The 16,588-nt window shown below is 52.6% G+C and overlaps 4 protein-coding genes across 5 annotated transcripts; 1 reads left to right on the forward strand and 3 right to left on the reverse strand.

The window, feature by feature from the left end:
• Window positions 1-304: 304 nt before the first annotated feature.
• On the reverse strand, window positions 305-1,372 carry LOC120905572 (protein tweety-like). Its single transcript, XM_040316493.1, has one exon. It carries the CDS (start codon window positions 1,370-1,372, stop codon window positions 305-307), a length of 1,068 nt encoding a protein of 355 aa, XP_040172427.1.
• Window positions 1,373-1,462: 90 nt separating this feature from the next.
• Window positions 1,463-8,981, reverse strand: LOC120906031 (protein tweety-like). Of its 2 annotated transcripts, XM_040317431.1 has the most exons (6): window positions 6,980-8,981; window positions 5,585-6,070; window positions 5,139-5,521; window positions 2,230-2,502; window positions 1,912-2,016; window positions 1,463-1,817 (listed from the first exon to the last, which is right to left on the reverse strand). In XM_040317431.1, exons 1-6 carry the CDS (start codon window positions 7,121-7,123, stop codon window positions 1,478-1,480), a joined length of 1,731 nt encoding a protein of 576 aa, XP_040173365.1. In that variant the 5' UTR covers window positions 7,124-8,981; the 3' UTR covers window positions 1,463-1,477. The 2 variants fall into 2 exon arrangements, with proteins under 2 accessions (XP_040173365.1, XP_040173366.1); XM_040317432.1 differs by lacking the exon at window positions 1,912-2,016.
• A 715-nt stretch (window positions 8,982-9,696) lies between these two features.
• On the reverse strand, window positions 9,697-12,121 carry LOC120906764. Its single transcript, XM_040318704.1, has 3 exons — window positions 10,863-12,121; window positions 10,349-10,792; window positions 9,697-10,264 (listed from the first exon to the last, which is right to left on the reverse strand). Exons 1-3 carry the CDS (start codon window positions 10,872-10,874, stop codon window positions 10,001-10,003), a joined length of 720 nt encoding a protein of 239 aa, XP_040174638.1. The 5' UTR covers window positions 10,875-12,121; the 3' UTR covers window positions 9,697-10,000.
• A 637-nt stretch (window positions 12,122-12,758) lies between these two features.
• Window positions 12,759-15,565, forward strand: LOC120906669 (hormone receptor 4-like). The gene is made up of 2 exons (XM_040318516.1): window positions 12,759-12,897; window positions 13,319-15,565. Exons 1-2 carry the CDS (start codon window positions 12,872-12,874, stop codon window positions 15,081-15,083), a joined length of 1,791 nt encoding a protein of 596 aa, XP_040174450.1. The 5' UTR covers window positions 12,759-12,871; the 3' UTR covers window positions 15,084-15,565.
• The last annotated feature ends 1,023 nt before the right edge of the window (window positions 15,566-16,588 follow it).

Here is a 16,588-nt window from a genome sequence, read left to right on the forward strand (position 1 = left end):
TGTGTGTGGGTGTCTGTCTGTGTGTGTGTGTGTTTGTGTGTGTGTTACTATATATATTTACGATTAGCATTTGTTCGGTTTCGTTCACTGCCGCATCGCTTTCCGGTCGATTATTGTGTTCGTTTCCGTTTTTCGTCGTGTGTGTTTGCCTGTAACAATAGTAGGTGTCTTGCTATGTTGTTCGTTAGCCCACTGATTGGCATCCCGCCCAAGGGCACAATCGGGCAGTGAAGACCCTAAAGAGTTCCATCCTTGTTTTGTTCCGCGTTTTTTTGTTTTGTTTGTTTGTTGCACTTCAGCCGCTTTACAGCTCGGTCACCGCGTAGAAGCTGTTCTCGTCGTGCCCTGGCTTCTCCGCCAGGGCTGAGGTGTCGGCCCCGTTCGGGACGCCGTCCCCGTTCGGCTGGCCGGCCGCCCCACTCTCCAGCAGCTCCTCGCTCGTCGGTGGCGGTGGCAACCGCAGCCCCGGATCGTCCGGGTCGCTCTGCAGCTCGAGCGGCGGCGGAGGCAGTGGCAGCGACTGGATCTGGGAGGTGGTCAGCCCGGCCGTGCCGTACCCGGACGAGGAGCCGCCGGACGAACCGGACGACCCGCCCGTCACCGGTAGGGGAGGCGGTGGCGGTGGCGGCAGCTGCTGGTCGGCCCCGGTGTGCTTGCCGTTCAGCCCGTTCGGCTCAATCTTGGGCGCCGGGATCGGCTTGAGCGTGGCAAACTTGCTGCCGTTCGGGTGGTCCGTCAGCAGCTTGCGCTTGACGTAGATGTCGTCCTTGCTGGTGGGCGCAGCGCCCGCCACCCCCTTCGGTATGTCCGGCAGGGGGCAGTTGATGATCGACGGCAGCGGCTTGCTGCTGTAGCCGGGCGTCGAGCTGAACGTGGTGGTGTTCGGGTTCTTGCCGCCAGCGCTGCCCTTGTCGGCCGGGCCGCCCTCCACACCCTTGCCGGGGGCTGGATGCGGTTGCTGCGGTTGCTGCGGCTGCTGCTGCGATGCCGTCTTGCCGTTCGGATCGTACCGCCCGTACTTGGCGGTGGAGTAGATGTAGATCTGCTTGTCGGTGCCGGCCCCGGGATCGGTCGTGCAGGCGTCACTGCCCGCGACGGTCGCCACCGGCTGGGGCAGTAGCGCCTTCTGCGGGTTGCGCAGCGGTGGCAGCGGGGGCGGCGTGTCATCGCCGTAGACCGGGGGCAGCGTCGGGTGGGCCCCCGGGACCCCTGCCGCCCCGTGCAGCTTGCGGTTGATCGTCATCGTCTGGGCGGGATGCGCGTGGCCACCGGCATGCTGCTGCTGCTGCTGGTGCAGATGGAGATGGTGGGCGGCGGCGGCGGCCGCCGTCGCCGGATCCAGCATCGCGCGCTGCTGCTGGAGCTGCTGCATCTGCAACTGCTGCTGCTGCTGCGGCGGGTGGCTGTGGGCGTGATAGTGCTGCTGCGGGTGCATGGCGGGTGGATGGAACTTTCTATCGTTACAGGCGGCGTAACTTCAGTAGAAGTCGTTCGCGTCGAGCGTCTTGCAGTGCTTACTGAGGGTGGCGTACTTGCCGTTGTTCGGACCGTGCAGGTGGGTCGGGCTGCTGTGGGACGGCAGCCGGCCGAGCGTGTGGGTGCCGCCGGCCCGCATCATCGCCTGGTGATGGTGCATCATGTGGGCCTGGGCCTGGGCCGCCTGCTGCGCCGCCTGGGCGTGGGCCTGCTGGTGGTGCAGCTGCTGCTGCGCCTGCTGCTGGGCCTGCTGCTGCGCCTGCTGCTGCATCTGGCCCAGGTCGTGCTTGGCGCTGCGGCCCGGATGCGCGATCGTGTGCGACCCGCTGATGACCGGCGGGCTGCATCCATACCATGAAACGAAACGAGAGCGGAAATGGTGGAGAGAAAAAGGGAGGGTTGAGCGTTTGGGTGCCCACTGGTCGCGCGACTTACCCCTTGGGATGATGTGGGAGTGTGCGAGTGTTCATGTTTGGATGGCTCTGTGGATGCAATTGGTGTGATACGTACGACTGCTCCTCGACCTGCGCATAATCATTTCTGCAAGAGAAAAACACACACACACACACACACACGCGCACAAAACCATTGCCCCGATGTGGGTCGAGATGGGGGTGGGTATGGTGGGATGGTAGTGTGAATGGGATGATTTTGTTTTTGTTGTTGTTGTCAAATTTTCCCCAATTTTCACCCTCCGGTTCATGAAAATGACTATATTTCCCCCATTCCCCCTCTCCCGTGCGCGCAACCTACCTCTTGCGGATGTAGATCCACGTGTGCGAGTCGACCCACACCATGATGGTGAGCAGGATGGCCGCCATGAAGCTGGCGATCAGCATCAGCACCAGCCCGAGCAGGCCACACTCGCACAGGCCGCGGGTCGCCACGAGGTAGCTGTAGTGGACGGCGCGGCAGTCCACCAGCGCGGTCAGCCCGGTCAGCAGACGCTCGCACAGCTTAATGTCCGCGTTGACCGACCCAAGCTTGGGCGCTAGGCCAGCGTTCTTGAACAATACGGGCGAAATCCTGGGAAGCGGACGGACGAGACGGAAGAGAAAGTACGTTAGTGTAAAAGAACAGAAAGCAGCAGACGACGAACCCCCTCCGCCAGCTTAGGCTTGGCTTTGAGACAACAGTGATAACTTGGCTTAATTTTTAACTAAAAGATCGATTTTTTAAAGTGAAACTTAACTGCTGAGTCCCTTATTGATTGTTCTTTTCATCAATGACATCTATAATGTCTAATCTATAATGTGAAATCTGTAATGTCCCCATTTTCTATATTTATTTGTTTATTTATTTATTTATTTATTTTAATTAATTTCAACGCCATGAATTAGTGATAATTGATTCCTTTTAGAATCAAAAATTGCGCTATTCAGGAAGTGGTTAAAATGAGAGAAGAGGAGACGGGAACGGAAAGAAGGTATAGGGTTTTCCAACTCACTTTAGAATGTTAACATTGTTTTTCATCGCGTGCAAAATGTTATGCCATATCACTGTGATATTTCATTTTCATCATAATAATTTTAAATGTCTTCACCATGAACACTGTAACTGTCAACGATCGATGCGATCCAGCTTCCAGAAGCCCGGTAAAAAAATCAATGGCAACAGACCGTTGATGTGTGCATGCTGAATAAATTAAAAATATTATTATTATTATCGGAAATTATACATCAGAGTGAAGTGGAATAACATTTTGCACGCGGTGAAAAACAATGTTTACATTCGAAAGTGATTTGTAAAACCCTGTATGACAGTACAAGCGTCGACGTGTGGGGATAGCCAATAGAGAAGGGAGGGCGGAGGGATCTAGAAGGAATGTAGAAATGAATGGTAGATAGAAGGTTAGGTCAACATCGATAGTGCCTGGGATCAAACCAACAGTAAAGCAAGACTGAGTAATATGCCGTATTTTTTTTTCTAAAGAATCACATCCCATAAGTTGACAACGGACTGGATATGGGGTAAAGGAGACTTTCAAGCCGACTCTCAAGCCATCTTTTAAGGAGAGGTGACTGTAGAGGAGACCTTCAAGTCGAGTAATGCCTCTAGTACTGGTAGGACTTCATATTATGCTGGCATATTCTAATAGAGGTCAAACTAGAGCAACATACAAAATTTTAAAGTAGCAAGCAGGATCATTGCAGTCAACTGTTGAGCGAATTAGTAGGTAGATAATTTGGCTGATTCTACTAATGACGCTATCTATATGGACAGAAAAGGTTAGTCCGTCCTCAAACAGTAGGTTTCGAATTAGATTAACACGATTTAACTGCATACCCATAAACAAATAATAATATATCAACGTACTACGAGCACGAGCAAAGGTTACTACCGAGCATTTTTCTGAACACACATTTAAAAAGTTGGACGAACACCAGCAGTACAAGGAGTTAACAAACAACTGATAGGTGAGGCGATCCCGCTCAGTTGCGATTGGAAGAAAGATTTTCAAATCGTCGGCGAAGAGGAGATGGCCAGGACAGGACATAAGGATTGAACAGACATCATTTATGAAAAAGAATGAAAAGAAATATGTGGATGACATCAATTTTTTTTCCTCTGATTCTTCGTGTGCTGATTGTGAAAGACTGCCACTCATCCTAAATTCATTAGTTGAATGATGTTCTGCTAATTGCATGTGCCTTTGTCCCTCTTTTACTCGTCGATATGCCTTCGATTATAAGCTACTCGATGTATCTCTGTCTCGTGTTACCAGTTGATTGCCAGTTAATCTTCAAAAAACAATTGGAGGATGTAATAACTATATCAAATAAAATCTTGGGGTTCATACTCAGGGCTTTACCTGTTTTTAGAGATCTTTCCTGTTTAGGAACTCTCTACTGCAACCTAGTTCGTCCAGTTTTGGACTATGACATGGAGTTCTGCTAGTATTGAGCGATGCACTAGTTTACAAAATGTTCAAAGACATTTCAACTGGGCTACATGTCGATGTATTTTTGTCTCTACACAACTCCCTCTCTATGACTGCGACTACAATTATTTATTTTGCCATCACTAAGCCAGCGACGCCCTGTGAGTCAAGTTTTATCGGCGGGTTACTTGCTTCTTCTATTGATACTCCAGATTTGCTTGCCTATATACGTCTATATGTCTGTATGTATCTTCCCGTGGCATCAGTTGATGTCATCCTCTAGACATTGTATTGTCATACAGGGTTTTCCAAGTCACTTTCTAATGTGACATTGTTTTTCACCACCTGCAAGATGTTATTCCAAATCACGCTGATATTTAATTTTCATCGAAATAGTTTTTAATTTCAAATAAATTCAATCTGAGATGAAATGTCAGATTAATATAGATTCACATCTTGTTTCACATTTGAAAGAGACATGAAAAACGATCCTCTGTTATGCTGTTTCAGGTAGTTAAACTACTTTCAGGATCTCTTTGAATTTAATTCGTCTTTAAATGCTTTCTGCTCTTCTGCTCTTTTTCTTTTCAACATTCTTCCTAATCTCTCTTTACACTTCCTTCTATGTTCTGTTCTGTTTATGTATGTGTATAAATGTATTTATTTGTGACTTCTACGTCCTTGAATTATTGTAATTATATTGAAGTCAAGTTAAGATCCTCATTCAAACCTTAAAGCCAGACTGTGAAAGTAATAAAATAATTAAATGAATGAAACTCACTTGGACACGGTGCTCATCGCGTTGCGCGCATTGTTGATCGCGTTCTGCGACTCGCGCAGCCGCTGGGTGAACGGGTTCGAGCGGGAGATATCGCACTGCGTGTAGTAGAGCAGAATGTCGGCCGGCAACTCGTGCGGCGCCTGGTGCACGAGAAAGTCGGCCGGATCGTTGCACAGGTCACCGACGGCCACCGAGGTCGAGAGGTACAGGCCGGACATGAGCCACGAGCCGGTCACGGCCAGCAGCCCGCACACGCTGAACAGGATGAGGGCGCAGCGCGAGTGGCGCGCCACGCCGACCAGCAGCACCGCGCACAGGACGAGCAGCAGCGCCAGTATGGCGACCGTGCCGGGCCAGCGTATCAACTCCCACTGGTCTCCTTTCTGCAGCGAAAAACAGAAGTTCCAAGAGAAAAACAAGGACAGAGAGAGAGAGAGAGAGCTTACCGTGAGGAAGTCGGTGATGGTCAGGCCCACCAGCGGGCGCCGGATGTCGTTAGCCGCGTTCTTCGCGATCGTAATGTTGCCCTTCGCGGTCAGCAGCGCCTGCTGCAGCTGCGCCAGGGCGGTCTGGTTGTTCGTCTTCTGGTCGAAGATGTCCTCCAGCTCGGTCAGCTGCTGCTGGATCTTCATCGTGAGCGTGTTCTCGAGGATGAAGGTTTGGTTGCGCACGGACGAAACTACGCCGTCCACCTTCCGGCCGGCCTGCAGCACCTCGAGCAGCCCGTTGTGCAGGTCATCGTTGCCGTACAGGCCGAGCCCGATCGCGGCACAGCACAGCACGGTAACGATCGAGAGCGTCACCTTGAGGCTGGTGATCGAGTGGGCCGGCCGGGGCTTCCGGTCGCAGCAGCGCGTCAGCAGGTAGAGCAGCAGCCCGAACAGCGACACTATCAGCAGGGCGGCCGGTATCGAGCCGAGGATTCCGAGGCTCTAGATTTGGTGGTAAAAAGACGAAAGGAATAAGAGGGAGAGTGAGAGAGATAAACAGACAGATAATGTAAGTTCCAAGAGTCTGAAGCAGACATTCAACAGGACACAAATGTGTCAACATGAGGTCGTCTAATCGTTCGATTCATCCATCATTCTCACTGAAAGAAATGAATGAGGCCATTCCGTTCAAATTAATTATTATGAATAAAAAATAAACCGTTCATATCCCAAAACAAATGACCCAAAAAGAAATGGATGGAATGGAATTAAATTGCTCGTCACGGCACAGCCACGGAGAAACCAATCAATCACATTCGCGAAATAGGCTAGGCCGCGACATGTCGTCGTTGCGGTGCCAAACATTGTCGGAAAGCGGGCACCAACGCCCAATCGCAAAATGCAAATCTCCCGCCCTACCCAGAGGGGGCATACTGCCAAATGAGATCATTAGCAGCAGGTACAGTCGGTATCAACATTTGCCACATCCGCTTCCTCTTGGCAGGCAAGTGAAGTAAAATAGAACGCGCCAAAAAGAGGAAGAAGAAAGTGCCCTGAGCGCACAACGAACTGTATCTGTACAACTACTGTAACAAGATGTATCTAACGTCGCCAAAGCGCCTTGAGCACCTAATAAGCACGAGACGCTGTACGGGTTGCAGATATTGAGGCGCTCCAGAAGCGAAATCAAGTGGATAATGCAAGGATAATGCACGCCACCACCCGAGATAGCGGGCAACCATTGTTGCATATTCTCGCTCTACCTTACTACCACACTCGCATGCTTGCTCTCTATCTCTCTCTCTCTCTCTCTCTCTCTCTATTCTACACACACGCGCATACTCACATTCTACGGTAAGAAAGAAAAGCAACAACAACAACAACAAAACGGTTCAATGCAAGTTTAATCACCTCGAGATAGACATCATTTGATGGGCGAAATGTGTTGTTGATCCGGTGAAAGGTGATGTTGTAGTGGGGCAGGGCGTGCAGCAGCTTCGCTATCAGCGGCACCCGATATTGATCGTCGTCCTCGGCCATCCCCAGGTAGCCCATGGTGGCGGCCGGGGTTTAGGATTGCTTCCGCCGCCCGCTAGTGACCCTTTACACCGGGGCAGACCGCGCTGTGCTGGCCGTCTTCAATGCAGCCGGTTGAAGCTGATGTAGGAGAGAGGGGAAGGAGGGATGGGGTTTGTGCGGGAGAGTGAGGAGGAAAAGTGTGTAAGAGAAAGAGAGAGAGAGGAGCGGTCCCCTCGCTGGCCCAGTTTGAATGGTGCGGAGTTTGAGCTGATGGATGATGGACGCCCCGCACAAAACCGCACGGCCACCTTTGGTTCGGGAGCGCACTACGGAGACACTACGGGAGTTCACTTCCGTTCTTTTTGTTGTTTTTGAAGCAGCCAGGACTCGCGGGGGAGGTACCACGACGTCTTCCTGTACCGCGGAGAGCGACCTGAGCTGAGCGGATGTCTTCCCGATGACGCACCAGGGAGGAGACAGTGCGTCACCAAATCCCTGGGATCGCTGGGTGCCTGGTCTGCGAGACGTGCCAGGCGACGGTATCGAACGCTGAAGAGGCTGCTCTTGAGCGAAACCTAACCCCCTGTGCCTGTGCCTCTATTGTCTGGGAACGCTTTTAAGATGTTCTCGCTTGCCAGCTTTTCGGCTTTTGAAGTTATCACTGCAGTGCCATTACTTCGGCACACATACACATACACACAAACGACACTCTTCTCTCACTGTGTCTGTGTGAGATGGCGATAAGCGGAGGCCCTCCTGCGCTGCTGCTGCTCAGGATCTTCAATGTCCACGCGGGCTGCCGGGCAGATGTTTGCCCCGACGATCCTCCGGGGAAGTTGGTTCCGCGCCGCGGGTTGTCGCCCAGATGCTCGGCCACTGGGAATGGCTGTACGAGCTGCACACCCACACCCGACGACGGTACAAGGCTCTGCTGCTTCTCGTGCGATGACGGCTCACTGGCATTGCGTGCCGTGCCAACCACCGTTGCCGTTGCCCGTCGACTGCATCGCCGCAAAAAAAGGTTGTCGCTCCCCCCCCCGGGGTCTCAGCAGCCTTCGTGCGCCATCGCCCACAGCTTTGACGGATGAATCACCGGGACTTACTCGCTAGGGTCTAGCAGGGAGGTGACAGTGTGTGTATTTTTTTTTTTCTTGTATATTTCTTCTACTCCTGTAGGACAAAAACGCAAATTCTGTGCTATCACACACACTCACGGTACACGTACACAAGGATAAACACGCGCGCACACGCACCCAGGCTCTTTGTTGTGCGCACCCGAGGCGCGTCTGTGCGAGACAGCGAACGAACGAGAGTGAGCAGAGCGTCCTTTTTTTTTGCTTCTTCACTTCTGTCCCTTCCTGCCGTTCCGCTCCCTATTGCACGGCTGCGAAATAGGGCGCAGGGAGCAATGCACGGGATTCGTGCTGTTCTGTCACGCTTTTTGTTGCACACGAATTCACTTTAATTTCAATTTTGTTTGGAGTTCTGGATAAAACAAAAAACTCCTGCAGGATTTTTACCAGGCGCGTTTTCTACCAGGTTCTGGCTCACAAATCACACCCCTTTTTTCTGCTGAGTTGAACGCAACACAGCACTGTTCGGGGACTGCACGCTCTGCCCTACTTTCACTACAGCACACCGCGCACGTACGTGCACAATCGACGGTCGTGTCACGAATTCGTACGTGCATTTGCACGTTTTGCGTCCCAACGTCCCAAGGCAACACAACCGACCAGGAGAAACCGTGTGGTACTCGCCTAAACGCACGCACTAAACACGTCGTCGTCGTGCTGGCGTTGCCTTCAATGCTCCGGTCACACCCTTGTTTTCTTTTTTCGTCATCCTCTGACGGCGAACGCTGGCTTGGGCCTGGAAGTCTGGACTGTGGTCGGTGCTGCCTGCCTGCCGTGCCAGGATAACTCGGGCTGCGAGAGCGTCCGCGACGAAATTGCCGGAGAGTCCGAGCGAGCTGGCCAAGTTGTGGAGAGCGAGCAGACAGAACAATGCTGAATGAGCGAGAGAGTGAGAGAGACATCAAGCATACACGACTATGGAAGTTGAGATTGCGAGAATACCCGGCTCGGCCACGGAAGTGAGAACAGAGAGTGGAAAACTACGGGAAGTACGAAGGGATGATAACAGAAATAGAAGGGTGTCGTTTTTGTTTGCATAGAAGGGAGTTGTAGGGTAAAGGACCTTTCACATACTCTCGCTCTCTCGCTCAAACACATACATACACAATGACATCTGCGAAGCTCTCTTCTGAGTTGATTCTCAGAACAGCACATGCTTTCCCAAAATGGCTCTCTTGGAAAATAGGATCTGCTGGAAAAGCCCAAGCACGAGCACCCAGAGTTTCTCAACCCTCGCTGCTCTGCCGACGACGACAACGGCTCCCTATTATCCGGGGCGTACCGCTTTTACGCTTTACGATCTCCAGACCGAAACGGGCCTGCCACACCTCTTCACTGCCAACTGTATTCAACATTGGGACAAGGTGCTGCAATCAGTTTGCTGCTATCGTCCATCTTGTGGGAAGACTCTCCTAGTGGCTAGACAACTCGGCAAACCCAAAAAGACGTCACGCGAGTAATTAGGACTCATGATCGTATCTTCCCGTATGTGACACATCAGACACGTTGCTTTATTATGAGGACCACGATATTTATTCTAGTGGTATTCGTTCTTCCCAAAAGAAAGACACCGCACACACACACTCCTCACAGACGTCGAGTGGCCAACGGAGGCCTACCTCGCATTTTTGGCACAGTAAAAGCAAAACCTGGGTAGCGGACAAGTTGACAGTGTATTGGAGCAACCTCAGGACGGCACCGCTGAAACGCCCTCCTATTCCGGTTATCGTTCCAGGTTGGGATCGATGCGACCAAAAGCCCGGGTGTCCACGGTGGACCGTCAGATCGAGCACTGGCAGGCGGCCGCAATGGTGACCGTCTTGAAACGCCAGTACTCGCGCAGCGGCTCCGGCAGCAGCGTGGAGTGGTGGTCCTGCTCGCCCGACTCGTTGTCCGACCGCTTGGTCAGCACGCGCACCTTATACGGGATCTCCTTGCAGCTGGAGCCGCGCCAACACTTCCGGCTGTTGGCGCTCCGGTTCTGGCAGATCGCATTCACGATGTAGCGTGGGAAGTGCGTGTAGCCAAGATCGAGCAGCTCGTACTGTGGGAAAATTCGAAACGCATGATCTACCGAGCTCCTTTCCTGAGAATGTCCCCGAGCACCGAGGTTCGGGACGGACCTTACCTTTGTCTTGCACGCACATGACGATGGGTACTGGGCGTACAGGTCGGTCGATATATCCCGGTTAAAGTCGGAACGCTTACGCGTCACGAACCCAGCCATGCTGGAGCCGTCCGGCGCTTCGGGGCGCTCCTCCGCATTTCCCGGCGACGCCGGCGAGTACCCGGCAGCCTTTGCCGAGCCCGCCGCCAGATGGCGCAGATAGTACCGGGCCCAGTCGTACTTGTGCAAACGGTCGGCCAGCGGGAAACAGTTCAGTGGTCCCCCGTCGGTCGGTTCCGATGGTTCCGTTTGCTTGCCTGGCCCGGATTCGGATGGGTCACGCACCGGCGGACCATCCGAGTCGCCGAGCTTCTGGAACGCATCGCTTGGGAACACCTCCGCGTACTTTAGTCGGCCATCGATGGGCGCCAATATCAAACCGAACAGAAAACCACACACAACCAGCTGCGGGACAGGAGTACAAAGATTTTTAGCTCTTCTTTAGCAAACTCCTAAGCGATGCTTCTGCACTCACCGTTAACTTCATGTTTTGTTGAGCTACACTAGAGCCTGATGCAACAGCCTGTAATAGCTGCCTTGGGCGATGCCAACTCCGCTACACGCTTCACCAGTTCATCACTACGCCGCGTCCAATTCAGAGTAAATCCAGCAACAAGATGGCCTGGCACGGAGATTACCTGGACGGCCAACAACTGGTGTACCACTAACCAGCATCCACGTACGCTTGCTACGCTTTTATAATACTCCGGGGCTGCGTAGCTCGAATTGGAGTGCATCCAGTGGATGGCGTCGTTGCCAGTGGTTACTAATGGACGACAGGTCGCCCCCGAAATGGCGCCACGATATACAATTACCTTGCTTTGCGGAGCTAAACCATTGTGTTTTGTGCATCTCTATCTTCATCCACACACGAGCACGGATTGGATCTACTTCCTGTTGTTTCTGCCGTGTTATCAGAACTGGTCTTCGCTTTTCCACGGATTTCAGCAACGGTTTTTGCTGCAGGTGCGTTGAAATAAGAACAATGGAATTCCGGTGGGTGTGATGACGCTTGCTCATTGATAAAATGTATGCCTTGGAGGAGGAGTTATTATACGTGTACTGCGGTAATATGACTCGTTGACCGAGACGCGTGTATTTCGGGAAAATGATTCAACCGCCTTTGAACTAGTTCTGAGCTATAAGCTACATCTCTATTGGACAGTTGTTGTTGTTTGTATAGTTTAGAGAGGCTTTGGCTACAATGAAGTTCTTTCGCAATGAAGGTTAATTGCGTTTGAAAAACAAAAACGAAACATTACTCCTGAATACTGAAGGTCATCGGCGTCGCACCAACCCGGAAGATGCACGTGATGCGTAAAGTCGCATCACTTGGCTAGGCCGAGTAATTCCTGATTGCATCCGTTATGGCGTTGCGAACGGGGCGGCCGTTAAGCTGTAAAGGCACGCCACACCACTTGATGGTGCAAACCCTAGAAGGGCGGAAGAGAAATGGATACTCTCGCTCACACACATAAACACATACACTCACACACATACGCACACCGACCAGGCTGAGACTGCGGCGAAAAATGTGGGATTGTTTCCTTTTTACATTTGTTGTATTTTTTCGTTTGTTGTCCCAAAGTACTGACAGGAAAATGGTACTTAAATCTTTAGATACTCCCCAGGCTAGTGCGAGTGGAAACGAGCGGGTGGGGTAAAAGGGAGTTCTGCACTGTAAGGAATTCGAACACCGCATGCATGGGTTTCTGGACGCTACAACATTCCTTCAAAAGCCCCGAACCTGAGGAGCCTCAATATGGTAGAGCGAAATAGAAGCTGTAGAATGGTGCGCGATGTCAACCCCCCGACCAACCAGTAAGCCACCAGGCGGGGAGGAGGGCCGGGACATAATCGCAACAAGGCATTGCATGAATGAGGGGGGGGGGCTCTACCTGGAACCGGAGGGACGGGGTGGGTCCTGCAATCGGTACCGGTGCAATCGGAGGGCGATTTGCGCTCCCCGTCCGGTCGGCTTACTGCGGCAACTGGAACTGGAGCAGCCACTCGACACTCTGTAGGCGCTTATGTCTCGCGACCCACGACGCCCGGGAAGGCTGGCTGGACGGGACGCGGGCAGAGACAAAGAATGCACACACATACACACGCGAACTCCAGGCAGGTGTAAGCCCATCCAGCACTTCACGGAGGCAATGGAAGCCGTAGCAATGTTCCGTCCACCATTCTGCCCTGACAGGTACAGGCACAGTGTAGAGCGTGTCGCGTCCAAAACGCACGCTGATCAGATCGATCGATTCCTGCGGAAGGTGATGGCAGTGCACACCACCAGCGCCACCACCATCACCACCGACAAGGCAAAGTTGAGAATCGAAGAAGCGGTGCACGGCTGCGAGCGACACAGTTCGATCCGATGCGACCGACCGGACGGGCCAGAAACGGTCACCAGACATCGCACCAGCTGGACGCAGGGCCGTCTGAATCCCGTACTATACGCCCCAGGGATTCTTCTGGTTCGCCGCGATGAAGCGAAAGCAGCGCCGCTACAGGTATGGCACCTACGCCCACACGATGGACTAAGTGGATGTGCAAGTGATTATTAGTGGTGGTGGTGGGAAGGGGAAGATATGACGAGTATTCGCAAGGCACGCTGTACGCAGTCCTTGGATAGGCTTACTGTGTGGTTCTGTTACAGTTTTTCAATCGATTTTCCCTTGTGCTCAGTTTATAGAAAAAAAAGCACGCTCTTATGAAGTTTGCACGAATGACAAATTTCACAGTGATCTTCCTCAAACACAGAAATCACCTAGAAGAAACCCCTTGCAGACCACACTGGAACATAACGCGTTCCAGTGTACCTCCAGCCTTATCAGAGCGCATCTCTGCACCTTCAAACCTCAAAACAGTGTGCCTCCTCAAACAGCACGCCCTTCCACACTAATCCGCAACCTTCTTCAATCCGCCTTCCAGGACGACGTTCAACTCGCTCCAGCTGCAGGAGCTCGAGCGTGCCTTCCAGCGGACGCACTACCCGGACGTGTTCTTTCGCGAGGAGCTGGCGGTGCGCATCGATCTCACCGAGGCGCGTGTCCAGGTCTGGTTCCAGAACCGGCGGGCCAAGTGGCGCAAGAGCGAAAAGACTACCGGTGGCGGACCGGGTGGCGGCGACCCCGACCAGGACGGGCAGGACGTGCTCTCCACCAGTACCGGGGCAGCGACGACCTGCCCACGTGCAGAGGGGACGGGCGACAGTGGGGTGCTGGGTGCTGAGGTGGGCCTGCTGGTGGATGCGGCCGATGCGACCGGCAGCAGCCGAATGCTGGACGACGACGAGGACGACGATGGCCTGGGACTTTCGGACGAGGTCCTGCACGGGATGGGCGGGGGACTGAAGTCCCAGCACCATTCTCAAGCGGTGGCCTCACTGAGCGGGTTGGGTAAAAGCCTAAACGATGCGATGTCGGGCGAACAGGCTGGACATCACCTGCACCATCATCTACAGCAGCAGCAGCAGCAGCAGCAGCATCACCAGCACCATGTAGGACCTGGCGCGAGAACCTCACTGCTGGATACGGTAGATGTGGTGCTGCCGGGAAGTTCGAGCAGCTCGGGTCTTACCTTCGACGGAAGCTCCCTGCACGGTATGACGCTCGGGCTGGCGGACGATCCGAGCGGCCCTGGTGTCGTCAGCTCGTCCGGCTACAGTGTGGTGGATGCGGAGCTGCCCCGCCTCACGATTGGCTCGCTGTCGTCGCCGGGCCGACTGTCGCCCAACCTGTTCCTGAACCTCAACTTTGACCATCTGAACTCGCTCGATGGCAGCCGGTCGAGCAGTTTGACGTTCGAGTGGAACAGCTTTACCGGCGCCAGTACGACCACCTCGTCCGCGACGAAGCTCACACCCACCGGCACACCGTACACCACGACCTCCACCTCCGTCAGCAGCTCTGCCGACGGCTGCCTTGGGACGGTCAGTGCGGCCAGCCAGGATAGTGGCGGCTGCTGCACGCTACACTCAAACGATGGGCCCACGCAGTCGCTACATCACCATGCACAGCAGCAGCAGCAGCTTCAACAGCATCAGCACCACCACCATCACCACCATCAGCAGCAGCAGCATCCGAGCTCGGTGTACGAGGACGAGATGAAGTTCCTGCACGTGGACCACTTCGGGGCGATGGAGAGCTTCAAGCACGAGTCCCTCTTCAACCTCGATCAAACGTTGCTGAGCGCGTCCGGACCACCGGGCGCCAACGATCAACCGATCACGCTGCTTCAGCAACCGTCCACACACCATCAGCAGCTGGCAACGGCACACCAGCAGCACCATCACCATCAACAGCAGCAACAGCAGCAGGTACTGTGCGGCACACATTCGGCGCAAAAGAGTTCGCTCCAACAGCAGCAGCAGCAGCAACATCATCATCATCACCACCATCACCATCATCATCATCAGGCTGGGTCGGTGCAGCATCATCACCACGGCCACCACAGCCTCGGTGCGCTGGTGGACGAGCTATCCGGTTTTCCGTCGCTCGCGGACCACCATCATGGTGGTGGGTCGGGGGAGGACGAACCGGCCAGCGGGCAACCACCGGGAACTGCTGCTACCTGCGGGGACGATCCGCAGCGGAGCTCTCCGTCCGAGCTGCTCGATCTCGAGCGTCCGATTAACATCCACATTAACGTGGAGGACGGACTCGACACACTACACTCGGATGACGGCAAGTTTTGACGGCAGGCCCCATCCTCGACAATCCGTATGTCGATGATTGAAACGCCATTTTACAGCTAGATGCCAGTAGGAAGGGAACTGCACCTCCCGAAACCAAAAAATAACAGTGCCAGAGCAGTGGTTGAGTGTGTGGGTGTGAAGGCTCATTTCAGTGAATCTCCATCGGTCGGACTTCAGCAAGTTACCAAGCAACGACAGCGCACGCCACCGATTCACAAACCCGTGTAGCGTGTATGGGTTACGGTTTTTTCTGTTTTGTTTCTTTGTTATCTATTTATTCTCCCGACGACACCCATCAAGCGTTCTCCACCAAGTGCTCAAGCGTTACGTTTTTTTTTTGTTTTGCGTGTACGTCACGTAGGGAAATTTTTGACCATACTGTGCCATGCTCGCTACACGTCATCCATTTGTGTGTAGTTGGAGTTGAAGGTTTGAGATAAAATAAAAAGATTTAGACCGTGTTAGACGAACCTGTTTCACAACCAGTTGTGAGTGTGTGTTTGTGTATCTCTCCATGTATTTGCTTTTTTGGAATACTAATGGCCAAGCTAGTATCAAGGATCCTTAGGATTTTCATTATCCTTACCGTTATACAAAGAACTCTCGAGAACGCCCACTTCAGACACCGATCTCTTTTGTGCATCATCATATCCTGCACGTCTTCACCATCGTCAGGATGACGGGGCTGCAAACGACCAGATAAATCGCCGAAATCCGTCGCCTTGGGGCGCATTTCGGGCACTTTAGAAGGGATCCCTGCAAAAGTGCACTCATTTCCAAAGGGTGGGGTTTTTGCTGACTAATTTTCTATGTCAGATATTGAGCTTTAGTATTTTAGGCCATTTTGAATTTGATGTAGATATGTTGCCCTCAAAATCTCAGAAAACATTCCACGAGCCACGATCTTTTTGTTCTTTTTTTTCATTTTAATATTGGTTATTACGTTAAGTTGAGGTTGAACTTCTTCAGCTCTTTGCTCTTATTACTCATTGCGAGCATTTTAAGTTTCATCTCGGTTACTCATAGGAGATTAGTAAGGTACGGATTAGTTAGGTTTGGGAACTGTTAAACCATTTGGATGACAATTTGGAATAAACTTGAACTTGTACCTTAACGACAAGATCTGTGATGTTTGAGATAATAGTGACTTGATTGGGAGCGTTCCTGTTCTTTCCAATCTCCAACAGGGAAAATCCAGCCACTTGGAACCATGAGCCATGCCGAACAATGAGACGAACAATCAACACAAGTCTATTCTGCAATGTCTGTTATCAATTCTGCCCCAATTCGAGTGACTTCAGGTAAAATATTTATTTAGTTCTTCTTCTTCTTCTTCTTCTTCTTCTTCTTTGGCACAACAACCTCTGTCGGTCAAGGCCTGCCTGTACCCACTCTAGTGAAGTGAGCTTGGCTTTCAGTGACTTATTGGTACCATAGCAGGATAGTCAGTCCTGCGTATGGGGGCACGGTCTATTCGGGGCTTGAACCCATGACGGGCATGTTGT

The sequence above is a fragment of the Anopheles arabiensis genome, chromosome X (assembly GCF_016920715.1).
Source record: "Anopheles arabiensis isolate DONGOLA chromosome X, AaraD3, whole genome shotgun sequence".
NCBI lineage: Eukaryota > Metazoa > Arthropoda > Insecta > Diptera > Culicidae > Anopheles > Anopheles arabiensis.